Here is a 12,424-nt window from a genome sequence, read left to right as displayed (position 1 = left end):
AAAAAACATATAGTTATCATAAAGTCAAGAGAGCTTGATTTATTTATTGCTGAAAGAGGAGTGGGAAGAAGCGATTTTATATAACATCCCACCCCTGCTGAGTTAATTCATTTTTTAGTTTTACATTGTATTTATAATCGACTCTGATCAGATAGATTCAAAATCCAGTGCTTCTTACTGATTGATTATCTTCAGAAAACATTCGTTCATTCTCTGTGGGACTGGCGCCATTTCATGGCCTAAAACGCCACTTATGTGTTCTGATAGCTCTTTGGGTATCATCCACACATGATCCATTCTGGATTATCTCAGTTGAAGTCTGAGCGCTGAGCGCTCTGACAGCACTTGTGTTAGTGGTGCCGTGTGTTTGTCTGGGCCAATCACAGCAGGAAGCACAATGCCCCTGCAGAGCCTCAGCAGCCTGCAGAGATCCACTTAGTGCTGACGTCAGTAAGCTTCTTAGCTCATTAGATGAATGGAGAGAGAAACTGCAAAAGGTGTGTTTACCTTCACAGTGGTGGCGGACACGGGGCCATGGTAACCGGTCTGTGATAGTGACGCTTTCTGCTGACCTGACAGAGAACCCACCACGAGAAGCTTCTTCAAAGTCTGCAGCCAAGGCCCAACTCTGCCAGACAGCATGGAGTGCAGCGGCAAGGTAACTGCTGACTCACTGATTCAGAACCATTTAAAGGGGGGCTTCTGTTGAGAAGGTGAGACCCCCACAAATGAATTACAGGAGATCCTGAAACACCAGCAATGCAGCAGCAGACGGCTGTTTACAAACAGTACAACACGTCCAGACCAGTTTGAAGGTTCATAGGTGGTCTGGATGAACAGTTCTCTGAGCCTCTCATGGTTTTTAACACCCATCCAGTCCTAATTGATTTCAGAGGACTGATTATTTGTTTGTCGTTCAGACACAGACTGAAGGATTCAAGCATCTTCCAGTGTCACATCAACAGAAAAAAAATGAATTAGCAAGGACTGAGAGCGAGTGCAGAAGCATTTAATGTCTCATTAAGAACTTTAAAGTCTGGACAATTTTTGAGCAATTATAAAGAAATGAAAGTCTAACTGCAAAGTGAAGAAAAACAAAAATGAAAAGAAGACACATTCCTCTGAGAGAAGTTCACAACAGTCGTGTGTACAAACGTTTGTTTGTACTTAAGGCTAAAGACTACATGCCAACAGCTAATTAAACAGGACGCCTTTTCCCCTATTTATTCTTGTCTTCCTGTAAGCAGACATGAGGACATGATCATGAAGTGTTGTAAGTCTTTGAGCTTCTTAGTCACAAACTTTGAAGTTTAGAAGTTTTTTTATGGATGTGTTCATAAAAACTGTTGACAAAATCCAAAAAAATCATTCAAGTTAAAGAGTGATGCAGAGGAAATGAGGTGAAGAGGTGAGTTGGAGCAGGTTCTGGACCACCTGCTGTCATGGACTGACCCGGTTTAACCACCTCAGGACTTAAGGCCTCCTGCTTGCTGGTTGTATGGTCGATAGGACAAGCTCCATTAGGAATTTGACTTTTATTAAATATATATAAATATTTGATTAGAACCTCAAGTTTATGAATTAGTCTTGCGAAGGGAATCACCATACAAAAAGATCAATTTTACATAAAAATGTGTTTAAGAGTAATTCTCATGAAAAATCTCAACACTTCAGGAAGTAGATTCTCTTCTTAAGGGACCTAATGGCAAAGAAAAAAAATATGGACAACGACCTTGATTTTGATATTAATTAGCATGAAAATATGAACAAAGAGTAACAGGAAAACTCAATATGGTGTGTGTAAGTGTGTGTCTGTAAGTGAAGGCGATGGAAAGTTGGTGGATGAGTAAAGTAATGCCTCAGAATAATTTAAGGGAAATATTGTAATCTAAAGAAAGCAACGAAGTTTCCCCTCAGAAAAACTAGTACTACAAGTATACTTAGACTGTACTAAAAGTGAGACACTATTCTTAAAGTTTACTTTTCATGCACTACCTACATTTTGTACACTTAAAATTATTTCTTTAACCTTTATTTTACCAGGAAATCCCTCAAGATAAAATCTCTTTTTTGACAGAGACCCGACAAGAGGCATTAGCACTCACTCAGAAAGCAATGTTCCAATTAGTATAAAGAAGTATTCAGTTAGTGTACTTCCTACACTAAATGATCTATAGTATACTTGATATATGTATGCTCAAGTATACTTAATCAAATAAACTTCAAGTGTAGTAGTTTTCGCTACGGGAACTATTCAAGACTATACATTGGAGAGCCGGGGATTACATCACATCTGACCCTGGGGGTGTCCTGGTCCCTGTGGTGTGGGTTCTGGTCCTTGCCCCTGACTGCTGGGGCTCACCAAGTTTCCAACTGTGGGGGAGCCTGGTGGGGCCATGTTTACAACACTTCCTGTGGACCCCCTCTTCCCCTGGGTGTCCTCCTCCTGGGCGGGGATAGCTGGCCACTGCCTTGCTCCTTCCTGGACCAACTGTGGGTGGCTGCCTGGAGTGCGGTGTGGGTCTTCCTTGGGGGGTTCTGGCTCGTACCTGGGGTTGGGGTGGGGGGATGCCCAGAACTCCCGGGTGGTGATGAGGTGCTCATCTGGGGCTGTGGGCGCTCTTCTGGGGCTGCGCCCCGCGTTGGGCCCTCCCAGCGCCGGGGGGGCTGCTCTCCTGGTTGGGCTGGAGCTTGCACTCTCTGTCCTCCATGCCCCCCTGCTCTCTGGCTTTGGGGGCCCCCGTGGCGGTCCTGCTGGCCCCTGCCTGGGTGGCAGATGTGATCGCCCGGGGGGCGGTTGTTCTCCATCTGGCACCGTACGGGTGTTGGGGGGTTCTAGCTGCTGTGGCGGGGGTCTTGGTGTGGGGATGGCTGGGTACTCTCCCTCCCTCTGTTTACATTCCATCATCCTATTTAGAAGAACATGAACACTCACTTGAGCACAGGTGTTAGCTCACCTCTACATAAATAGTTTGCATGTGTGAACATTATTTGTATTGTGTACATGTTGACATGTGGACATTTTTGGAGCCAACAGGTATGTTTACAACATTTGAGTGTGTGTGTGGACAGGCCCCGCCCTTATAGACGTGTATTACATCTGAACCTCACTGTAATAAGTATAACCATCCAGAAACCTGTTGCTTTATGCTGCTCCATGGTGTTACCCCCCCCCCCCCTCCCTTAATCACCCTCCTACCCCCCCTCTCTAACATCCCTCTCTCTTCTTACCTCCTTTCCTTTTCCGTCCGGTCCAACACAAAGATTTTCAAATATGATTAAAATGAATAAAGTTTGGCCTCGATTCCAAAAGGGGTTTATTCAGACATACCTCTGGTTTGTCAGAAGATTAATAACCCCTGGTGTTAAAGTAAAATATGTCCAACACAGGAGGCCTTCAGCTCTCATCTGTTTGCTCAGCTGTTGGACAGGACAAGTAAAAAAAAATGATGATGTATGATGGACTGGTAACTTGCAGGTTGACATCTACCCTCACCCAACAAGAGCTCTAGGAATTTAGTGGTTTTGGCAGATGGATGGAAAACCACAGGTTATGTGAAAATGCAAACAATCATGTAATTCTTCTGTAATAAAAGAGGTTTGCATAATGTGTAAATGAAATGAGTTTAGTTTAAACAAAGCGTAAACCTAAACATTCAAAATCTTCATAAATAAAATTTGAACTTATGAATCATAGTAAAATCATAAACTGCATGTGGTTTCTTGAGTTTTTCCATTTAATGAATGTAATAATTAGTTTATTTGTCAGGGATTTTGCACATTAAAAAGCATTTCTGCAAATGTACCAGTTAGCCAAAAGGCCACTTTTTATCTGGACAGGTGGTAAATGTGTCGCCCTAAAAACACTAGAGAACCAGACGTATACATGCTTGTAGCAGTATGCTGTATGCTGTAGCAGTGTGCTGATTACAATCATCATCAATTGGATTTCTTTATGAGGCTCTGCAATAAAAAGCAAAATTACTAAGTAAAGACTGGAGTCATTTTGGACTGTGAGCAGGGATGTGAGAAGCATTTTCCTGATCTGAGCAGTGTCAGACACAGGAGTAGCATGCATATCTGGCAGGAAGGATATACTTGCTTGTGTTGATGACTATTTTCAGCAGGGTTCTACACATTTTTTGTAATTTTTTGAAAAAAATATAACAACATAACATTTGGTTGATCATCCGGTGTTGTGAGGCAAATGTACATGTGTTTTTACTGTGTTTTACTGTTGTTTTATCGTGTTGTACTGTGAAGCACTTTGTGATTTTTATCTGGAAAGGTGCTATACAAATAAAGTTTATTATTATTATTATTATTTCAGAGAGCCCCAGTGGGAACAGTCAAATCTAAGACATTTCTTTTATGTGAACCTGATGTCTGTTGCTCACTGTGCCATTGTCTCTGCTATAACAGGTGACTCCGAACCTGATGGTAGCTGTGGGAACGGCTGTGATTGGCTCTCTGCAGTTTGGCTACAACACAGGCGTCATCAATGCTCCTCAGACTGTGAGTGTCAGTGCAACAGATGAAAGCAGGATAACTTTTAGAATGAACATGGTGAAACATGGTCTCCAATTATTACTGAGGTTTTAACCACCATACCTGACTGACAGTGGTTCTGTGGTGATGACCAAGAATCTCATTCTGGCTCCCCCACATCATCCAGCAGCAAGTTCATTGTTCCTAGTTTGGACCTTTCATACTGCAGGAAAACCTTATTCTGTGGTGTCAAATCCATTCTAAATACAACATCTGCCTTAAATCTATCTATCGATCGATCGATCGATCGATCGATCGATCGATCGATCGATCGATCTATCTATCTATCTATCTATCTATCTATCTATCTATCTATCTATCTATCTATCTATCTATCTATCTATCTATCTATCTATCTATCTATCTATCTATCTATCTATCTATCTATCTATCTATCTATCTGAATGCTGTAGAATGCACAGTCCCAAGCTTGTCTGGTCTGTGCAGATATTATCCATGATGCTTTGCAGATGAAGGTCGCCTATTGAACAGCTGCTCATTGTTTGAAGGTTAACCAAAGAAAAAACCCATGAAAACCATCCTCTGACCATAAATGGTCTGAAAGGTCAATGTTTTCTGGAAAAGGAGTGTTTCCCACCCTTTACAGAGAAGACCTGCTATAGAGCTTATACTGTCTGGATCCTTTTTCCAACAGGAACATGAGGACTGCACTTTTGCATAACACAGTCATGTTTCCTCTTTGCAGCATTACTTTGTCACATGGTTTCAGTTTCACCATGAAATGGGTTCTGGAGATGTTTCTATAAGAAATGTTTGCATGCAGACATGTTAGAGTCTGAACTCTTCACTCTACTCACATCCACCTGTTCACACAACCCCACACCATTCAGGGAGCAGCCACGCCACTGAACTAAATCCACTGTAGACAAATGAAGGTTTCATGTCTTGCCTAAGGGCACTGACACATGACTGGAGTAGTTTGGGAATGGAACTCCCAATTCTAGTGCTTAGAGACGACTGCTCAACTTGAGTCGCAGGTGCTGAAATTACAAATCAAAAAAAACTAATTTGGCACAGCTGAATGATTGAAGAGGTCAGCAGAGATGACTTTGAATGAATAGAATGGTTTTTTTTACCACAAAAATGTCTGATAAAGTAGGTCTGCTTGAGGTTCAAACCACTCTGACCCAAACCTCCATGAAAGAATGTCCGATCTGCTTTATCTCTTGAGCTTTTCACATGTTTCAGATCATAGAGAGCTTCTACAATGAAACGTGGAGCAGCAGGTTTTCTGAGCCCATCTCTCAGAGTGCTCTAACAGCTCTGTGGTCGGTCTCCGTGGCCATCTTCTCTGTGGGAGGAATGCTCGGCTCTTTCTCTGTTGGCCTTTTTGTTAACCGCTTCGGCAGGTGGGTCTTTACTGTAAGTAGAAAGCGTTTTCCTTGAACCTAAAGTGAACCCTTTTATGTGTGATCTCTAAAGGAGGAACTCCATGCTCATGGCCAGTGCATTACCCTTCATTGCTGCTGCATTTATGGGCTTTTCCAAACTGGCTGCTTCCTTTGAGATGCTCATTGTTGGACGTTTCATTGTGGGTCTCCACTCTGGCCTCTCCACTGGCTTTGTGCCCATGTATGTAGAGGAAATCTCCCCGACCTCGCTCCGAGGAGCCATGGGGACTCTGCATCAGCTTGGGGTTGTGATCGGCATTCTCGTGGCGCAGGTAAGATCCATCAAGCTGAATCGGTCAGTCAAAAGAAATGAACTTTCAGTTCCTTTTATTCAGTGATCAACTGGAGAAGCTGCTGCTGGCTGCTTACTGTCTTTATGAAGGAACAAGACTGGAAATGAGTAAATTATTCTGAAAGATCAATGTGAGTATTTGCAAGTATTTATGGCAGCAGGATCTGGAATACTTGGTCAAATTGTAAAAGGAGATCAGCCTATGTACCTCCTAGTCTATTGTCAGGTCTTGATAGATCAACAATAAAAATGTGATGAAAAATCAATCTAGCACTGCAGCAGTAATGTCAAATACATTTGGCTTTTGTTTATTACAAGTAAAAAAAATTGTTTTTCTGTTAAAATACATCTCAATTTATTGTTTCAAACGTTAAACCAATAATAAATATCTAGATTATATCCATTTTGCTTGTAGAATGGGTCTGTATTGTACAAAGTCAGTTGAATCTTTGATGTATGGATTCATGGACCATGTATGGAGATGTGTATCCGATCATGTGAGAGGAAAAGACTCAAAACACCAACCACAAGTCTTTCAAACACATCAGAACCCAGAACATTTTTAAGCCATGCAGTGAAATTCCTTTGCAGGTTTCAAATGTTGACCTCACAAAAATAACTAAGACTTTAGAGAACGGAAAAGCGCCAACAAGTCAGCCTAAAAAATGAGGAAGAGGAGAAACTTATTCAGGAATGGCAGCAGCTCAGAATCAGGACGGGACGAGACAATGTGAAGTTGATTGCAGCGTGTCTGAGGATGTAATTCTGGTCATTTGGAGTAGAGACAGTAACTCTAAACCCACAGCATGTTCAGGCAGAGACTGAACACTGTTTGAGGGTCGAGGGTCATCAACTCACAGAGACTGTGCAAACAAACAGGATAGAAACCCATCTATTGATGCTTGAGGGGATTTTACTCTATTTCACACACACAACCCAAGCAAAGTGCTGATGGCAGGCGGGTTAAAAACTCAGTCAGATGAGTCATTACTCAAAAAGAAAAAGGCAAAAGAAACAAATAGAGCTTGAGACCATTGTAAACGAAACAACTATTCAGTGAAGCAAAGGAAACTTCAAACTAAGGACAAAAGAATAAAGAAACAATGACAGCAGAAAAGATAATTTCTGCTGAAAAGGTTTGGATTTTTACCTCCAGCTGCTGCCTTTTTACATTTTTACTGTGATAATGATCTTTCCATTGAAATTATCATGAAAACCTGACAAAAGTAAGATTTCCCTCATCATATTAGTCTTGAAATTAAAGACTGAAATCTTTTTTTTCTGCTTCTGTGTCAACTTTTGTGATGTTTCCATGCAGATTTTTGGGCTTGAATCCATCATGGGGAATGCCTCTCTGTGGCCTCTTCTTCTGGGTTTCACCTTGGTGCCAGCCATCCTGCAGTGTGTCCTGCTGCCCTTCTGCCCTGAGAGCCCCAGATATCTTCTAATCAACCGCAACGAGGAGAGCAAAGCCTGCAGCGGTGAGACACTGAGAGTTCACGGCCAGAGAAGCAGGCAGATAGTGAACAGATAGAGGGTTCCTATTATTCCTATTATTTCCAGTGTTAATGAAGCTGCGAGGCACTGACGAGGTGAGTGAGGATATCCAGGAGATGAGGGAGGAAAGCCAGAAGATGATGAGGGAGAAGAAGGTGACCATCGCGGAACTGTTCCGCTCTCCCGTCTATCGCCAGCCCATGATTGTTGCCATCATGCTGCAGCTCTCTCAGCAGCTGTCAGGAATCAACGCTGTAAGTCCAAACTCACCATCAAGATCAAATGAGACGTTCTCCATGTTTTCTCCCAGCTACGTCAAAGCTTGCACCAGAACGGGACTGGCGACCAAATAAACCCATTCGTTTGTTATGAGTCTGTTTCATGTGAGACAGCCAAACACAGACGTGGAGATGTCAGCTCGCCTGGAGTTGGATGTGTTTCTTTGAAGGATATGAGGGTGTTTTCTAAAAACCTGGGAGTCATTTTATTATAAATGACAGGAATGCTGGGGATGTGGTGGGTTAGTGGTGTGCTGACCTGTAGCATTTCAGCTTCGGTGAAGTTTTGAATCTTTGTGGCATCACAGCCCTTCACTTGTCTTGTCCTGTGCAGGTGTTCTACTACTCCACAGGAATCTTTGAGCGAGCCGGAGTGGCCCAGCCTGTGTATGCAACCATTGGCGCTGGAGTGGTCAACACAGCGTTCACAGTGGTTTCTGTGAGTTGTTCTGGAGAAAGTGCAGAAGAAGCCAGGAAGCTCTCAGACAGACAGTCACAAACTCCTGTCTTCTGTTGTCTGTGCAGCTGTTTGTGGTGGAGCGCACGGGCAGGAGACCCCTGCACCTCATTGGTCTGATGGGGATGGCAGTTTCAGCAGTTTTCCTAACTGTTGCCATGGCACTGCAGGTAGGTGTTTGATGTCCAGGTCCTACAGATGTGTGTAGTGCAAACGAATGAGTCTTGTGGTCCGTGCTGTGCTGCTCAGGACCAGCTCAGATGGATGTCCTATGTCAGCATTGTGGCCATCTTCAGCTTCGTGGCCTTCTTTGAAATCGGGCCCGGGCCCATCCCCTGGTTCATTGTTGCTGAGCTCTTCAGCCAGGGCCCCCGACCCGCCGCCATCGCTGTTGCAGGACTTTCAAACTGGTCTGCCAACTTTTTAGTCGGGTTGTGTTTCCAGTATGTTGAGGTAGGAATGGAGTGTGTTGCACACTGTGACACATTTCAGTGGCTTCGCAGAACATACACTAATCAAACTGTGTTTGTGGTGACAGCAACTGTGTGGTCCTTACGTCTTCATCATCTTTACCGTCCTGCTGCTTGGCTTCTTCGTCTTCACCTACTTCAAGGTGCCAGAAACGAAGGGCCGCACCTTTGATGAGATCGCAGCAGGCTTCCGTCACTCCGCTGGTCAGGGCACCGACAAGTACTCTGCTCCTGAGGAGTTCAACACCCTCAGGGGAGACGACCCCGACCTCTGAAGGCTGCTGGGCCTAAAGGCTCATGTGATGAAGAGAGGAGTCATGATAGTTAGGTAGCTCATGTGTGTTTCTAGTTTTAAAGCAGGAAACGTTTAACATTTCCTCACTAAGTCTTTGTTTTCATGCTGCAAACTGGAAAACATTTTACAAAACAGACATTTAGAAAGACTCACCTTCTGGTTTAGAGTCACTGGTGTTTGGTAAAATCTCATCCTGTGATCAATAACTGAAGATGTTCTAAAAGTGATGCAAACCAACACTTGAAACTCCTCTCAGCAACTCTACTGTTCCTCAAACAGCCTCTGAACTAGATTTTTCAATAACCCAGATGCCTACAGACACATGATGTAAGGTGCCATTGAACGTTCCTAACTCTGGTCTGTGAGGCATGTGACTGCTGCTGCACACTTCCCTGACATTTACAAAAACGGCTAAACGGCTGGATTTTCTTTGAAAGTTCACTGCACACCTCATTTATGTAAAAAAAGGGATTTGGTGGAAACCACCTGAGGGAGTACCCTGCCTTCATCCAACTGTGCTGGGATAGGCTCCAGCAACAGGGATTTGGTGGGTTTGGAAAGTGGATGGATGAATGGAGTTCATTTCCAACTGTAGCTCTGTTTTGTGATGAGGGATTCTAACAGTCAGAGGTCTGTTTTGAAGTTGTGCTCTTGGGTTTGAAAAGCAAAATCTCCCTTTTCTCCTGGATTTCAGTGTTAACCCTTACACTGAAACTGGACACAAATGAAGAATCCTCAGCTGATGAATGATTGACATTGTTGCAACAAACATGTAGCAGAACACAGAGTAAAGTCCCACTCTGATCATCTTTTGATTTATTTTCAAAGTGTTCCCAGTGCTCCTTTAATCATGATGATGCTGTTTATAGCCAAAATCTACGACATAGTTTCTGCAGAGCAGCAGGACGGTTGGTGTGGAGCAAGCCTGCCCCTCTTCCTGTTTGCCATACCGAAACTCTCTGTTTACACGCTGTCCCCCTAGCTTACAGCCCCTCACAACCCCAACCTAACATTAGCAGTGCAACAAAAATGACGTTCAATATCATAGCTTTCCAATAGCTCTGCTCTGATCAATATCCGTAGCTTAGACGAGGAAAATGAAGACGAACATGGATCTGTTTGTCTGTTAGTGGATGATCAGAATGGAGAAGGGAGACTTTGGCCTGCCCATTGTATATTCTACATCACACATAGAAAATTTTTCAAACGGCATTATTGATAACGATTACAACAGAGAAATACTCAGAAATGCCATTTGAACCTTTAATTATATTACAAATGTCCTCCATCGTCAGAGAAATTCCACGAGAACATGTTAAAAAACACAAAAACACTGTTTTCACTGAATTACTACATGAGAAGAAGTTTTACAACTCTTTTTTTTTAAGTAGGAGAACACACATTTCTTCTAGGCTTCAGCATTCAAACAAACTGATTGTTTTTGGCTTCTGTCTCAGCCTGTTGGGCTGTGCTACAGTGGTCAGTTCTGGTTTGAAACCAGCAGGTTGTGTGTTAAAGGCCTCAAACCTTTGTTGTCTGGTTGTGACATAAAATATATTTATGTTTATGTTTCATCAATAGGAATGATTACAGGGATGTAATAAAGCCAGTGACTTCAGTCTATGCAACGGTTGCACACATGGAACAAAACTGCATTTCCCCAGACTCTTGGAAAACAAAACTGGCGGTGTGCTGTGTGTGTGTTTTTAAATAGAGCAGACCTTTTTCCTCTTCTTCTATTTTTATTATTTTACAAAGTGTTTTCTCCTTGTACCGTTTTAATTATTGTAAGGCCGTGTCACACAGGCACTACGTACATGTGGCGCATGTTACATGGATGAAAATTGGTCATACGTGAATATACGTGGGAAAAGTGAGAAAAGTTATGGTTCGTAACCCTTGTGCTATCCTAGGCACTTTACCATTGGGAGTGGGGTCATCTAGACCCACTAGACAGTGCACTGAACCTTTTTTCTTCAATGATTTGTGATCTTCACTGGTGTCCATGGATTACATGAAATCTTTTTCCCCCTTTATCCACCTTTGTCATGGTAGGGAGAACATGTCAATGTAAGGGGGGGGGGGGGGGGGTCATCTAAGATACAACAAGGGTTTAGTAAAATTTTCACAGATGTATCACATATAAACCATGCTAGGGAGCCGGTTTAGCTCGTGCTGGTTTGCGGCGCCTTTCGTCTGTGAAACCAGGGTTCGAATCCGGGCTGCTCCCTGTTCCCTTCTCTACTTCTGTGCCGGTCTCAAGCCCGGTTGTTTTGAGAAGGTTGCTTCAGGAAGGGCATCCGGCGTAAAACATTGCCAAGTTTACCATGCGACTTGTTTGCTGTGGCGACCCCTGATGGGAAAAGCCTAAAGAGGAAGAAGATCACATATAAACCATGCTAAAACAACAGAAGAAGTACGAATAAACCACGCAAAGAACACTAAAGTAAACGTAAAAGCCAATCAGGACTCGAGCATGAACCGTGTCTGATTGTTGTGCCGTTAATATGCAGTTCATTAGGGATTCGTGTGTCGATTGCATCATTTTAACGTGATATTTGTGCCGCATACGCAATATAAAAGTTCTACATTGGTGGTACATGTGTGAAAGGTCCATTAGACATACGTGGAACGGTCATGGAAAGCCACAAATGTAAACATATATCACACATTTATGAAAAAAGACTGAAATTTAATTTGTGGAAAATACGCCACATGTACGTAGTTGCTGTGTGAGATGGCCTGTAGGACATTAATTTTTGTCCTTTTTTCCTCCACATTGTATTGTTGTCGTTTGTCTGGTTTGGGTCAAAATACAGCCATGTGCTTTACTTGACCTTTAGGACAACAACCTTCAGGTTTTGAACATAATCAATGAATAAACTTTAACATGATAAAAATTGTATTTTATTTATGACATTAAATAAAGTTTCAAACTGACTGTTTTCAGACAAAACTATTTTTAAATAATTACTTATGTCCTATGCAAAGCAGCTGTTAGATGTTGGGGAGGTGCTCAAAGCTGCAGGAGTCCCCCACCACAGATGTCCCACAGAGGGTTGTGAATCTCCAAACACCATTCCATCTGTAATACAATCACCCCCCATCAGTTTTTTTGTTCTCTTTTGAGCTCCAGGGGTGCTTGAAAAGGAAATCTGCTGATCTTAGATCATAA

At 42.8% G+C, this 12,424-nt stretch overlaps 1 protein-coding gene across 1 annotated transcript; it reads left to right on the top strand.

Moving 5' to 3' along the window:
• Positions 1–462: 462 nt before the first annotated feature.
• On the top strand, positions 463–12,187 carry LOC101161039 (solute carrier family 2, facilitated glucose transporter member 1-like). Its single transcript, XM_004086374.5, has 10 exons — positions 463–658; positions 4,423–4,515; positions 5,758–5,918; positions 5,992–6,232; positions 7,571–7,733; positions 7,816–8,003; positions 8,362–8,466; positions 8,553–8,654; positions 8,734–8,937; positions 9,023–12,187. Exons 1-10 carry the CDS (start codon positions 641–643, stop codon positions 9,227–9,229), a joined length of 1,482 nt encoding a protein of 493 aa, XP_004086422.1. The 5' UTR covers positions 463–640; the 3' UTR covers positions 9,230–12,187.
• Positions 12,188–12,424: the final 237 nt, after the last annotated feature.

This window comes from Oryzias latipes, chromosome 7 (assembly GCF_053564925.1).
Source record: "Oryzias latipes strain Hd-rR chromosome 7, Olatipes_Hd-rR_3.1".
NCBI classification, from domain to species: domain Eukaryota; kingdom Metazoa; phylum Chordata; class Actinopteri; order Beloniformes; family Adrianichthyidae; genus Oryzias; species Oryzias latipes.
The sequence above is the reverse complement of the archived record's forward strand: the minus strand, read 5'-3'. Positions and strand labels throughout refer to the sequence as shown.

Excerpts from the sequence above, each read along its gene's own strand:
- LOC101161039 (XM_004086374.5), top strand. Across the intron at positions 4,516-5,757 it reads TCATCAATGCTCCTCAGACT|ATCATAGAGAGCTTCTACAA; the intron begins GTGAGTGTCAGT and ends CACATGTTTCAG. Across the intron at positions 8,467-8,552 it reads CAGCGTTCACAGTGGTTTCT|CTGTTTGTGGTGGAGCGCAC; the intron begins GTGAGTTGTTCT and ends TTGTCTGTGCAG.